This window comes from Canis lupus, chromosome 14 (genome assembly GCF_011100685.1).
Source record: "Canis lupus familiaris isolate Mischka breed German Shepherd chromosome 14, alternate assembly UU_Cfam_GSD_1.0, whole genome shotgun sequence".
Taxonomy (NCBI): Eukaryota; Metazoa; Chordata; class Mammalia; order Carnivora; family Canidae; genus Canis; species Canis lupus.
Genome location: NC_049235.1, coordinates 30,302,586 through 30,318,402, shown reverse-complemented (window position 1 = coordinate 30,318,402; position 15,817 = coordinate 30,302,586). Strand labels below are relative to the sequence as shown.

The window sequence follows — 15,817 nt, the reverse complement described above, 5'->3', positions numbered from 1 at the left end:
TAGGCAATTTACAATCTTTACTTTTTAAAAAAGATTTACTTATTTATTTTAGAGAGAAAAAGAATGTGAGCAGGGGGAGAGGCAGAAGGAGAGGAAAAGATAGAGAGAAGCAGACTCCCCACTGAGTGAGGAGCCTGACACAGGAATCCATCCCACAATCCAGAGATCACCACCTCAGCTGAAATCAAGAGTCAGAGACTTAACCAACTGAACTGCCCAGGAGTCCTGGGACAATGGACAGTCTAAAAGGCAAATGCAGAACTATCTTACATACTACAAAACCAAGGCTATAGTGTAAGAAGCATAATGTAAGACAATCAATTATAAAACAAGATCTATAAAGAAAAGTTCAATGAATTAACCCTCTCCTAAATCAATTTTTAGAGATATTACCTGTATAAAGTAGAAGACTGAGAAATAAGCAATTGATCTCTAATAATTTACAAATATAAATACCCAACATGAAATAATGTAGAAAAAAATTTCTGAAAAATAATATAGCCTTGAGAATATAATAACATAATATAGCCTTGAGAATATATAACAAATCAATTTTTTAAATGTTAGATGGATAGAGATAGCAAATACAGATATGTATCTATATGTATATATACACATACATTCACATATATGTCTGTGTATATATATGTTTATATATGTAAAATTTTAGAAACTTTATTAAACTTGCTCTATAGATTCTTGCTATAAGCATTCATCAAACTGATATAATGAAAGAATAAGGATAGTTCTTTTTAATCTCATAATTGTCACATTTTATTTCCCAATTTCTTCAATAAGGAAACAAATGTATAAATTTATGCTTAATCAGTAAGTCAACTTAACATTCTGAAACATAGCATGCATTGCATCACAGGATCACCATTTTAAAATGTAATATTAGAGAAAGAAATTTCTACTATGAAAGATTATTCCTTTTCCACACTGTCCTTGCATACATGTGATTTTTTTCATGTCATCTAAAGGAATTCTAAAACTAATAAGCTTCTAGAAATTTTGAGGAGCCAGTTTTGTGCTGGATATTTTCAGTTCTAAAAAGATGTTCTATTATATATTTTTTAAAAGATTTTATTTATTTATTCATGAGAGACACAGAGAGAGGCAGAGACACAGGCAGAGGGAGAAGCAGGTTCTATGTAGGGAGCCTGATGTGGGACTCGATCCCCAGTCTCCAGGATCACACCCTGGGCTGAAGGCGGCGCTAAACCACTGAGCCACCCGGGCTGCCCAAGATGTTCTATTATTGACATGTTTATACGGCAGTATATTCATATGGTCTGTGACATCTATAAACTAATAAATACAGACCTAAGAGAACAATTTGTAGAGAATCTGGCTGTTAAAGAATTTCTACCAATTGGTTGTCATAGTTCCATCACTTGTCATGAGAACCTCAAAAATGCATTCAATTTGGAATAGTTTTTAACCTCAAATCTCTTTATCATTTCTCATTTTTAATGCTGGAAAGTTTTTTTTTTATTTTATTTATTTTATTTGAGAGAGAGCATAGACAGGCGAAGGGCCACAGGAAGAGGGGGAAGCAGACTCCTCGCTGAGCAGGGGTAACATGGAGCTCCATCCCAGGACTCTGGGATCATGACCTGAGTGGAAGGCAGAAGCTTAACTGGCTGAATCACTCAGGCACCTCTGGGCAGGTTTTTTTTTTTTTTCTTTTTTTAAATTTTTGAACTTTCTCCAGATATTAGGTTATTGACTATTTTTTGTGGTCAGTGCATTTGAATATGATAGTAATTACTATTACACTTTCTTAAAATAATATTAGATATAAGAAAGTGATCCCTAAATCTAATAAATGAAATGATGAGTGTAGTGAAGGCTCATAAATATTATGATATTATAATAATGAACTTAAGCTTGTCTGGAAATAATCAGAATATTAATTTCATTAGATTGAACCATAGGAAGTTGCCTATTATTCTACTGTCTTGATAAAAATAGTGTATTCCTATGTTTCAACCACATATTTGTATTTGAGGAGTCTCCCTTAATTAGATATGACTAGAAGAGTCTGCTCATATACCATATATACCATATCAAAATGGTATATACTGGTTGTGATATACTACTATTGTTAAACATCATCCCAGAGATTAGGCAAAACGTTGAGAGCAAAGGCCATCATTCTAGCTCATCTTAGTGGTGTGAACAAAACAAATACCAGTAGTGGCTCAGGATACACAAATTCTATGTATTAAAGATTTGCTAGTCAGGAATTTTTTAACACAAATAAAGGACAAAGGTGCCTAATTTAGTTTTGATATTTCCACACAAATTTACTAAAGTCATATGTTCATACTATGCTTAGTTAAACAATATTTCACGTAAAATAACTAAAAGGTATACCTACTTTTAAAATGCATAAAAAGGAGGATTAGGAAATAATAAATTTTCACTATAATATTATTGAAATAGGCCATTTGTATTGAATTTCCTCAGGTATGACAGAAAGAGGTATTGTTGTTAACATCTATTACTACCATGACATTCCTAAAAGTCAATTAAAAGGAATCACTCCTCTGAGAATTTTGCTTATCATGTAAATGGATACTTTGGTTGCATTTTTGGAAAGGAGGCTGTGCTATTGGCTTGTAATAATACCCATAACGTACAATTTAATATGGAGAATTTTATTTGTTGCCTCAAAAAAGTTTTTTTTTTTGGAATATATAATTTGCTATGGCTCCCAATAGCCAGTTTGTTTAAAAATATGCAAAATATGCAAAATAGTAAATATTTTATGACTACATTGGTAAACCTAATTCTCAAGTATTCTAAATAAGAAAAAAAAAGAGGCTTTGAAACTAAAAACTAGAGAGGCGAGGAAATGATTCATTTGATCATAAACATTATACTAAAATAGAGGATAATCATGAAAGGCAGCCCTCTAAACAAGAATTCAGGCTTTGGCCATGGAATATATCCTAATACCCTTCATCCTCCCACACACACAAACTGATACCTCCCAACCCCATGTTGCATGGCTGTAGAAACAGCACTGTCAACTGTTTGCTCCCACACACTGCTTGGAAATAGCTGAGGGATTCCTTCTCTTAATCAGATATAAATCTATTCAAGCAGGAAGAGTATTTATTTTCCTCATTTTTCATCCTTACCTTATGGAGCATTCTTGGTTCTAATTATTCAGTTCAACTTCTGACTTTGCCACTGAATTACTTGGGTAAGTTTTTCTAGAGTGTGTTTACCTTGGCTAACTAGATCAGCTGCCATGACCAAATTTAATCACAGGGCATGTGATTAAATCTGAAAATTGTACTTATAAAATTATTCTTCACATGTTTTTACGTGGTAAAGATGTGAATAAATATTTGTTAGATAATGTCTACAGTATTTCAAGTGCCCAGATACAAATGAAAACAGTTAGAATGTTAAATCTACAAATTCCAGATGTTTAGAAACCTCTAGATATGTCACTGAAATATTCAGTTTTCATCCAGATGTTTGGTGTTACGATTGTTTCTTCAAAAGACAGACATTTATGGTGTTATATAAATATGGGTTATGACCTTATGTAGTCCAACATGCTATCAATTTCTTTGCCTCTGGCCATCTTAGAAAATTGTGTGGCAGTTGCAGATGCATATTTCATTTGTGTTATCCTGTGATATATTGTGAGCCCTGAAAGGACAGGTATTATGGACTTTTATATAGAAGACTGTAATATGAATGACTGCATAAATTAAATAAAAAGGTAAAACAAATGTTTAGCAAATGGCAGCATTGATTTCACAGTGTTATTAAGGACAAAAAGATGATTTCCAAATTCTGAAATACATCATTCTAACAAATTGACATTTGGCTGCTTTCTTCAGTAAAAGCAGTCAATATATGAAAAAATGATTTTTCTGTTTATTTAAACTAGTTTGATCATCCAGGCAATGTAAATACTAAGGGATATCAAGTATCATGACTTCTTCATGCTAAAGCAAATGTTCTAAAAAGTAGGATGTATAGCCAAGCACTTTAAATATTCACTACTATAACACAGTAGGCTATTATATATTTGTTACTTTTTAATATGCATATTTTTTGAAAGCTAGCTGTATGCATAGATATTAGGAGTCTCTCAAGTTTGTTTCATATTGCTTTGATTTCATGAATAGTAGTATTTTTTCATAACTCAAATTCTTGGGATTAAAATTTGTTTTTATCTGAGTTGTTAATCATACTTTGTAACAAAACAAAATGCATCTTGTATGGAATCTTGCCCATAGATCCAAGCTTGAAAAAGGAAATATTTGAAGAAACAAAAACAAAAACAAAAACCTCACTTATCTAGTACCTTCTGGAGAAATTGTATACTACAATATAAGATTGGCTTTAGGACTCCCAAAATAATGAAAATTCACAAAATTTTCATATTATGCTCCAAGATGGACATATTTGTTTAATTATATGCAGAATGTTGATGGCCCAATTTCCTGGAACCTACAGTATTGCTCTAGGTAGCTAGGACAAAAATTTTGGATGCCAGTAATATCAAGAACATGAGATTCCCAGAGGAAAGAAATAATTTTCTATAATAATTATGCAGCAGTATTGCAGTGTGGAACATTGACTGTAGGGGTAGAGTTGTTTACTAATCATGGACCATTGGGAGAATCTCTTAATAGTTAATTAGCAATGATACCAACTAGAACAACAAATGGTTTAAGGATATTCTATAAAATATGAAGTTAATCTTCATATCAAAGGCTCTTATATACAGTCAATAAACTGTTACTTATGTGTCTTTTTCCTTGACTCTGAATGTCTTGAGGGCAGGGACTTTGTCTTATTTATTTGTACATTTCTCACTCTAAGCCCACTTATTTTTGATCTAACAAAGTAGCTGTTGCTAGACATTCACTAATATGAATTATATGAATGAATAAATGGAGCTTGAAAGTCTCCAAGGAGGGCATCCCTGATGGCTCAGCGGTTTAGCGCTGCCTTCCTCCCAGGGCCTGATCCTGGACCCAGGATTGAGTCCCACATCAGGCTCCTGGCAGGAAGCCCGCTTCTCCCTCTGCCTGTGTCTCTGCCTCTCTCTCTGTGTGTCTTTCATGAATAAATAAATAAAATCTTAAAAAAAGTCACCAAGGAAATGTGAGATTAGTTTTACTCTGTCTAGTTTATAAATGCAGATTATTGTATGAAATGCACATGAAATTTTTAATCAAAATAAATAGCATGTTTATTTTTAAAAAATGAAGACATTTTAATACTTTCACTAACTTACAAATAAAACAAAACAAAAGCTATTTTTTTCAATTCAACCAATGAAGTTAAAATATAAAATGATACTAAATTAAATTTGTTTATTTATAAAACTTTGGTATTAATATTCTAATGGAAATATTGATTTATATTGTATTACTGTTGTAGATTTGTTTTTAATACTATATTGCTAGTGGAAAAACATGCTTTTTCCCAAAATCTTTCTCATTCCAATTCACCTCAAAATGTTATAGTATATTTGGAAATAAGTCTGGACACACTAACTTTTGATATTTTGCATTCTTCCTTTCAATATTTATAAGATGTAGCCATTATGTATTTGTTGCTGTTTTTTGTTCTGTTATGAATTTCATTGAGTTCTGGTATCAAATATGTAATTTAATCTCTAAAGAAAAATAGTATATAATTACTGTATAAGTATCAAATGCTTTTCATATGCATCTACATGTATGTGTCTTTATGCATATATTCATAGATGTATGTATAGATATATAGCTACCATTGAAAACTATAAACATATTTTATCAGTCTGTTTTTTAAAAACTGAAGTGGCAAAATTTCACATGATAACAGAAAACAACACAAAATAGCCTATAAAACGTCTAAAATCAATACCATATTCTTACATTTTTCTCATTTAGAATTGCATATAACAGATCTTATACTGTTATTATAGAATTACTGTACCCCTTCTCCCAGAAAAGGAAATAAGTGTAGATTTTAAAAGAAATCTATTCCTCCCATTTTCTGCCAAGATTATTTTGACTGAATGTTTCAGCTCTTGGTGACAATGATGATGATGTGTTTCTTCCATCTGGAATTGTCCATGGAGAAAATGTCCCTATGGAGAATCTTGAAAGGCTCATTATTCCAATATTACAAATATGAAAATTGGGGTAGAGAAAAGTATAATTTTCTCAAATTCACACAGAAACTCAGAAGTGAAGCCAGGAGTAGAACACAACTCATGTGGAAAAGATCTAATACAACATGCAATGTCAAGCTTACAAAGGTAATTAAATTGAGTAGTATAATTACCTAAATTATAGTACAGGAAATAGTGTCATATTTACAAACCTAATTATATCAAGTAGGAGAATTACATGAATGATAGTAATCATATGGATGGAGTTCACATATTTTATATGCTTTACTTTTCTATTCTAAATACCTAAAATGTAGGAGTTTGAAATATAACAGCGGGAAAAAAAGAAATATAACAGGAACAGTAACAGCAAAAACCTAATCTGAAGCCAAACCACCCCAGGTTTAAATTCTGGCACCCTATTTCCCCTTCTGAGTAATCTTAAACAAGTTACTTAACCTTTGAGTCTCAACTTCCTTATCTATAAAATTGGAATAATGTTAAAGATATCTGGAAAAAATCATGACTATTAGAAATATTTTATATACAACACCTATAGTATAGTTGTCTAGCCTTAAATAGGCATATAATAAAAGGTAACTACTGATCATTCAGTTATTAAGTAACAATAACACATGAACACCCATCAGCCAGTATCAGTTGTTGTTGTTGTTGTTTTTAAAGTTTATTTATTTATTTTTTTTAGTAATGTCTACACCCAACATGGGGCTTAAACTCACAATCCCGTGATCAAGAATTGCATACTACACTGACTGAGCCAGCTGTACAGCCCAATCAACTAGTTTTTAATAAATCTTCTTTTACTACATTTTCTGAGTTTTTAAACAATATTTTTCAATATTTTATTATTTTTTAAAAATTACCACATGGATTAATATATATGTATGAGTAAGGTATGATTATAAGAGTTCAATTATGGCCTCATAGATAATAAAAATCCAGAGTGGAGAAATGTGTTAGTTAATTTTTTTTTTTTTTTTGGTATAAACATCTGAGGAAACTACTAATTTTGAAGGAGTATTGTGATTTGAAGACCACTAAAATAAATACATTTTTGGAAATTTATTTCTCTTCACCTTTTCTTTAGCACTGTGCATTTACAGAAATTGACATTGTTTCTTAATTGGAAATGGAGAATATTCAAAATATTCCTGAAGTAGACTAAAACAGAACTATATGTACCAGATATAAAGACATTATGAAATGTAAAAATTAAGACAGTGATTTGGTCATAGAGTTAGAAAAATTGAATTCATCAATAAAGCTATGCATACATGGAAACTTGATTTATGACAGAGTTGAAATAGTGATCACTGGAAAAAGTGTGGACTCTTTAATAAATAGTTTTGGGCAACTTGTTATCCATATGGAATAAAATAAATTTAGATCTTTTCTTTGCAATGTATACTAAGGTCAATTATTTCATGGATTAAGCACTTCAGTTTGAAATATGAACCTTAAAACTCTTAGAAGAAGACATAGAAGAATATCTTAATAACCTCAGCAGAAAGAGGGCTCTTAATGAAGACATAAAAGTGATAGCAATTGATAAATTTGAGTATATTAAATTTTAGGGTTTCTGACCAAAAGATACTTTAGGGAAAGAAAAAAGACTATAAATTGAGAGAATATAGTAGCAGCCATCTAAGTGCAAAGCGGTAATTTATCATTCAGAACATAGTTTAAACATCTGTAGAGAAAAACTAAATTAAAAATAATTTAATGCAGGGACACCTGGGTGGCTCAGTGTTAAGTGTCTGCCTTTGGCCCAGGGTGTGATCCTGGGGTCCTGGGATCGAGTCCCACATCGGGCTCCCTGCATTGCGCCTGCTTCTCTCTCTGCCTATGTCTCTGCCTCTCTCTGTCTTTCTGTGTCTCTCATGAATAAATAAATAAAATCTTTTTAAAAAATTCAATGCAATTAAGACATATAGAGGCATTTCACAGAAGATGCAAGTATCATTTTAAAGTTGTTTTACTTCATTAGTAATCAGGAAATGTAAAGTAGGAGGAACATGGTAAGATAACATTTATAGTCAAAATGGAAAAAAATTGGTAACTCCAAACAGAGACATAGGTGTAGATCAATAATAACTCTTACACATTTGACTCTATGTGTGTATGTGGGAGCTAAATTGATGCAACTTTGGAAAACACTTTTCTGCATTATAATGTTAAGTTGCATGTTCATACACTCTGCAACCATTGATGCAACCCTGGATATACATTCAGAGAATTTCCATCATATGTTTATCAGAACACAAATGTGAAAATGTTTATAGCAGCATCATTTATAAAAGGGGAATAAAAAAGAAAAGAATTCAAGTGTCCATGGACAGAAGAATGGATAAACTGGTATATTCACACAGCAGAAGAGTATGCAATCATAAAGAATGAGTGATTGTGGGCTCCTGAGTCAACATGGATATAGGTCAAGAAGCCTGTAGTTAGAAACATTCCATTTTGATAAGCAAAATTAAACAGTACATTTTCTGATCACATGTTGTACACAAACTGTTGTTTATCTTTGTTTGCTTGTTACATAAAGGCTTAGAGATGATAAGCACAAAATTCAGGCTTGTGGTAACTTTGAGTAGAATAGACAGATCAAAGCAATGTGAAAGGAACATAAAATTCCTCCAAAACAAGATGAAATGACGTCAATTCTATTCTGGTTCTGAAAATAAATGGTCAATTAATACATAATTATTTTTTGTTTTATGATATGTGTACTTTATTAGACTTATTCAATTAAATTTTAGAAGGTAAACGTATGTTTACAAAACTGATGTGAAATATATATAGTTCGAAATACATAGGGTATAAGAGCACTCACACTGAGCTGGAATGGTCGCATAAAGCTTTGTGAATGCAGCAGTGGACCGCAGTGGCACAGAATGGTCCTTCATGATGTAGCTTCACCAGTGGCTCTTTGAATATGTTTTAAATTCGTTCAGGAATTTAATCTCACATCTAATAGCTAGATGTGAAGTTAAAGAACTTGGGGGGAAAAAAAGTTTGACCATGATAATAATTTAGATGTTAGCTGATATTCATAGAAACTCTTTATAAAGCCAAGTACCTTTGAGTAACCCCAAATGACAGAGTTCTTTCCCATCTATTTTTTTATATTGCATGTCATAAAATATGAAGTATAGCACTTTGTAAGTATCTTCTGAAAGTTTAAATTACTATCATAAATATGGTATCTGGTTAAATTCAGTGCTCATTTATTTTCATAGTCACTGCTTCACAGTGTCCTTTGTCCAAGTCTATGAGGGGCTATTTTTACATTGACGACCCAAAAAGGAAGGGGAAAATGCCATTTCATTTTCTTTCTTTCTTTTTTTTTTATTTCTTTTATTTGTTCCTTTTCTTTGTTAAAGGTGAAAGTCTGGTTCCAGAACAGGAGAATGAAATGGAAGAGAGTAAAAGGAGGACAACAAGGAGCTGCTGCTCGAGAAAAGGAACTGGTGAATGTGAAAAAAGGAACACTTCTCCCTTCAGAGCTCTCGGGGATTGGTGCAGCCACCCTCCAGCAAACAGGGGACTCTCTAGCAAATGAAGACAGCCACGACAGTGATCACAGCTCAGAGCATGCACACTTATGATACACAGAGAGGATTGGCTCCCTTCTCAGGAAAGAAATGTTGTGATGGCAAGCCTTACTCAAACATCGTTTACACAGAGAGAACACTAGGACAGTGATTTTTTTTAATATTATTAAATTCAGGCATCTCCAGTCTGTTTTTCATTTTCTGATTTATAAAGGGTTTACACTAAGTGCCGCTTATGAAAGATGCTTCCACAGTGAAGATGGAAGTGAACTTGCTTAGACTATTCCAGATGTGTTGGTCGTGTGTGTGACAGTAAGCAGGTCTGTTTGCTTTTGCTTGCACTGAAAATTAAATTGCTATCAAGAGCAAACTATGAGACATTTTAATTCAAGATGCCTCCAGAGTGAAGATGCAGAAGATGAACTTGCTTTGAACATTCCTGAACATTCCAGATGTACAAGGTCATGTGTATGACAGTGGGCAGGTATTTGCTTTTGCTTGCACTGACAATTAAATTGCTATCAAGAATAAACCAATGAAACATTTTATCCTGAATAGCCACAGTGCCTGAAATCACTCTTAAGTGGATAAAAAATGTATTTTAACTCTGTATATATTACCCTTAAGTCATTTTCCTGTCTTCACTAAGTTTAGCGATGCATTCATATTAGCTGATGAAAACAGGCACTCACGATGACAACCAGAACCAGCTTCCTGTCTGTTTATACACTTTGTCATCCCAGAAACAATCAGCACGTGCTTACTTGTGTTCAAGTAGAGAAAAATACATTAGAGTCTGATAGGACATATTCTTGTACCACAGACAAAACAAATCTTATGTTGCATTTTCTATCAACTGCTGCTAATATGTTATTATAAAACTTACCTAGCTCCTCAATTCTTCCTATCTTATAGCTTGACAAAAAATTTAGGATCATAGGCAAATCAGTTAACTTACAGAAAGAGCTTTGTATGACAGACTTTGTCTGATTTTGTTTCTTTAAAATGCTAGCTGTTATATGATTTAATTAACACGAAAAAGGTATCCCCTTGATTGGTATTGGCATTAGACAAGTTGCAAAGAAAAATTGATTCCTCACGTTGGTAGAAGATAAAATTCTGAATGTCTTCAAATGAGATTCAGTAAAAACATTATTTTTTCATATATGATGTATTCATGCAGAACAACAATCTTTGTATTTTGTAAAAAAAAAAAGGTGTTTAATAAATGATCCTTTGTAAATAATTTTGGTCTCCCTACTGTGATTTCCTAAATTTTTACACGTTTTAATGTAAATACTTAAAGTCCCAAATTCATCTGCACTTATGTATATCCAGATGATCGTAATAAATGAATCATCTATATTTTTTTCTCTGGTTTCTGACATTTTTTACTATGAAAAAAATCAATCCTTGGGTAATCAAAGAACATCTAAGAATACATATATATAAAGCTACTTTCCTGCTTAGAAGAAAATGCCAGGGATCCCTGGGTGGCGCAGTGGTTTGGCGCCTGCCTTTGGCCCAGGGCACGATCCTGGAGACTCAGGATCGAATCCCACGTCGGGCTCCCTGCGTGGAGCCTGCTTCTCCCTCTGCCTGTGTCTCTGCCTCTCTCTCCCTCTCTCTGTGTGACTATCATAAATAAATAAAAATTTATAAAAAAAAAAAAGAAGAAAATGCCAAATGGATTTTTATGTGTATTTTATGAAATTAAAGATAAGATAAAAAGTAGTAGTATATGTACAATGTGGTAAAGGGAGCAGTCACACATTTTGAAACTTATATATATTAGATATGAATCTATGGATTGTTCCAAAGTTAAAATATCCAGTGTTTTATATGTGAAAATAAGCTAAATTGGCTAATCTAAATTCTAATAGACATTACCAATGTAAAATGTTAAGGATTACACTGATGTATTTTTGTTTCGTGCATGATTACATATGCGATATCTAAGTTCTAGTGATAACTTTATAAACACTATTTTTCATTTGTTCCATATTGTAACCTAAAATATTTAGAAATATCCAGCAGCTTCCTCTCCCCCCCTAATTAATTCAAAATAGAATAGAAACTAATCAGTGAACATTTCCAAAACCTCATTATTTAATTAACTTCATTTGTTTTACAATGGTCAGACTGACAAAAAAAAATAGATTTGAATGATCTCAATTTCTAGCATGATATGTAGAGAGTATTCAAGAAATTTAAAAAAAATTAGATTGTGTATATCACATTTTTCCCTTTGTGTAATAAATGTTATCAGAGCAGTTAGTAACATTTCTAAATTAACAATGGGTGCAGAGACCATTTACATTGACACCTTCCAGGCATAAAACAAACACTCTTTTATCAATCACTTGAATGAATACGAAGTATATTTGTACTGATGACATCTACTTGGGTGGACTGACTTTCCATATTGTAAGCTTTAAATTCAAAACATCTTGACAAATTGAAGAAGTGGGAAGATATAAATCGAATTGAGTTCAATAGGGACAAAGTGGAGGATAATTCATTGCGGCAGGAAAATAATTTCCAGAAATAAGAGGAAAAGACTGCTTAGGGGTAGCTAAAGAGAGAGCTAAAGGTTGTGGCCAAAGAGAAAGATATGAGAATTACAATTTTGTAAGATAAATGGAGTAAGAAAAAAGTGATTCTGAATAGTTATGACAGTTAGGAAATGTGAGGCATTTGCATTGTGGACTTTATTAGAGAGTTGTGAACTCTTCTAAAATGATGTAATGAAATTTGACTCCAGAGACCATGAAGAATCACTAGGCAAGATGGACCACTGGATGACCAAAAGGGGGCATCATTTTATTCATAATAGATTAAAATGATCACCATATAAGATGTTGAAACATGTTAGCACAATGACAACACATTGACAAGTAAACAAGCAGGCCAGATTAATTTTAATTAAAACTTGCTATCTTTTTGGAGCATTTTTGTATTCTTCTATCTTAAACAAGGTGCTTATGTTTGCTAGATAATATGCCAACTTTGTTCTAGAATTAAAATCCTCAGAGGAAATTTAAGATATTCTCATGTACTATCAGGTTTAATTTACTCCAGAAATGGCAAAATCTGAAAGAACTCGGTTTTTATTATACACTGGGATCCTGGCTTGCCATGGTATCTTTTCACATAATGCCTTTTTCATGTAATTCTGTCTCAGAACTTGTAGCTCTGTGGAAATTTATAATAGCATGAAAGTACCTTTCTCTGAAAATAGTATGGAATCATGGTTAGAGCGATTTTTCCAGCAGGATTCAGAAGGATGAAACACTACAAAGTTTTTCCAAAAGCTGATCCACATATTTTTAACTCATTGTTAACATGACCCCAATTACCCCTTACTTCCCATATTTACCTAGGGTTGTCAGCCTATATTTTTCTTTTCAGAAACCTAAGACCTTAGTTTTCCTTTTTTTTTTTTTTTTTTTTTTTTTAAGAACTGCATGCATCTAAAATAACCCCAACACAATTTTAATACACTCGGTGAATGATTACATAAAATAAATGTAGTAATGGCTCATAAAATTAAGGGCTTTCCTTGAGATAATAGGATAAGAGTGAAGGGCAAATAGAACAAGTAAATTACAAAAATAAATATTTTATGTTCTTAATGCTACTAGTTTCCAATAACCTTTTAAAAAATTACTAGCATAATTATGATGGCAAATGCTAATTTCTTAGGGAAGCTTTGAGGAACCTATGGAACTAAAATAAAATCAGTGGCATAGAGTATCAAGTTAGTGACTAGAAATATTTACTGTAATATGTTTCCACCTTTATTTCTAAATATACTTAGGCTGATGATTTTTAAGAATAGTCACTTATGCCATGACCTATTTTCTAATAAGATGTCATTAAGATAATTCAGTTAATATTTGAGGTGAGAGGTATTTAGATTACAATGCTATCAAACATGAATACTTAATTGGTATAGTTCTTGAACTACTTGGGGGATATTGTAATTATATTTTCTTGGCAGTTCCTTTTGTTTCAGTAAAATGCAGTCCATAATTAAAAATAAATTAATAGGGGGATCCCTGGGTGGCTCAGCAGTTGAGCGCCTGCCTTTGGCCCAGGGCCTGATCCTGGAGACCCGGGATCAAGTCCCGCATCGGGCTCCCTGCATGGAACCTGCTTTTCCCTCTGCCTATGTCTCTGCCCCCCTCTCTCTGTGTCTCTCATGAATAAATAAATTAAAAATCTTAAAAAAAAAATAATTAATAGCTACTTAAAAATCTAACATTTATTTTGATATTCAAAACATTCCAAATCTTATGCACATTAGGAATCTGCAGCATTGATCTGCAAAAAGTAAAAGTGTTTACAAAAGTGTTATAAAAGTGGAGTTTCTTGTTATGTTTCCCTATTTCCTACCAAAAGCTGACCAGAATACTGAAGAATAGGCCTTCTCATGAGTACCTCAACATTTCTGCTTTCAATTCTTGCAAAACAATGCTAGAGGTAGTACACAAAGGATTAAACCAAGTCCAGAAAAAAAAAATTGCTATGGCAAACTCGGCAAACCTATAAATACATATTTCAGGATTTAAATATGGCTTTTCTTTAAGTAATTCTCTATTATATATTTTTACAATATTCTTATCTTGACATTTAAAATGGTTGAATATTTTAAGGGTACAATCAGAGGTTACCCATTTTTCTTTTTATAGCTTATTTTTCTCCTTAACAGCTATTATTCAAATCCAGCTTCAAACCAAGGTCAAGAAAACAATCGAGAAAAATTTCGATGGCATCATAATGTATTTAACCAGCTCAGTAAATCTCCATTAAAATATTGTTTACTCCTGTTAGAGATGATTTCCGGGGGCACCTAGGTGGCTCCCTCAGTCAAGATTCTGACTCTTGATTTCGGCTCAGGGCACAGTCTCAGGGTTGTGAGATCCAGCCCCAAATCGGGCTCCATGCTCAGCACGGAGTCAGCTTGAGATTCTCCTGCTCTCTCTCTGCCCCTGCCCCACTGTCTCAAATAAATAAATAAATAAATAAATAAATAAATAAATAAATAAATAAATTTAAAAATATATGTTTTTCCTGAAAAATTTTCTAAAAGACAATGAATTTGCAAATACAAATTATTATCACTTCTGCTTCACACAGGGAGCGATAAACAGTGATTTGAGTATATAGCAATATCAAGTTTGGGCTGTACTTTCATATTTCTGTTCTTTATGAACAAATGAACTGCTATAAACACATATTTGATTTGAATGAAAAATAAAGCACATGATTAGGAATAATTACACTATCCCAAAATTATTTAAACATGTATTATGTTTCTTCATGTGTGTGACATTCATTGGTAATTGAAAACATTAAATATTATTTTCTTATGTTTAGTACAAATGTTAATTTTGAAAATATATCACTACTTGCCCAGTTTGATGAAATGTCACACCTAAATTACATATTTAAAATCAAACTACTGGATGGCTGGGTGTCACAGCGGTTGAGCATTTGCCTTCCACTCAGGGCGTGATCTTGGAGTCCCGGGATCGAGTCCCACGTCAGGCTCCCTGCATGGAGCCTGCTTCTCCCTCTGCCTGTGTCTCTGCCTCTCTCTATGTGTCTCTCACATGAATAAATAAATAAAATCTTTTAAAAAAATCAAACTACTAATGCCAGTAAAGTATTTGCATGACTTTCACTTTCTTGAGTGCAGAGTTTAATTTTCTTTGGATTTGCTAACATTGTATTGTAATTTAACATTCTGATATTACAGAATTAGTACAGTAGGCACCCCTTAGGTGGTTTGCCTTTCCACAGTTTCGGTTCTGGAAGTAGATGATCCTCCTGATGATTCGTCAGAAGGTCAATAGTAGCCTAACTTTACCTCAGAGTGTCTACATTACTCCCCTCACTTGTCTCACCACAAAGGCATTTAATCATCTCTCAACATTAGGAAGTGTGAGTACACAGTAATAAGATATTTTGGGAGACACTATATTCATGTAGCTTTTATTACAATATACTGTTAAAATTCTTCTATTTTAGTATTACTCATTGTTGTTAATCACTTGTCATGCCTAATTATAAGTTGAAATTTACCACAGTT

The 15,817-nt window shown here is 32.7% G+C and overlaps 1 protein-coding gene across 2 annotated transcripts in view; it reads left to right on the top strand.

Annotated features, from left to right (window-relative positions):
* Positions 1 to 11,085, top strand: part of MEOX2 (mesenchyme homeobox 2) — a 65,885-nt gene extending 54,800 nt beyond the window's left edge. For both annotated transcript variants that reach the window (XM_038556989.1, XM_038556988.1), the window contains one exon: positions 9,550 to 11,085. In XM_038556989.1, coding sequence (XP_038412917.1) covers positions 9,550 to 9,774 — 225 coding nt within the window. In that variant the 3' untranslated portion in view covers positions 9,775 to 11,085. The remainder of the gene's footprint in view (positions 1 to 9,549) is intronic.
* The last annotated feature ends 4,732 nt before the right edge of the window (positions 11,086 to 15,817 follow it).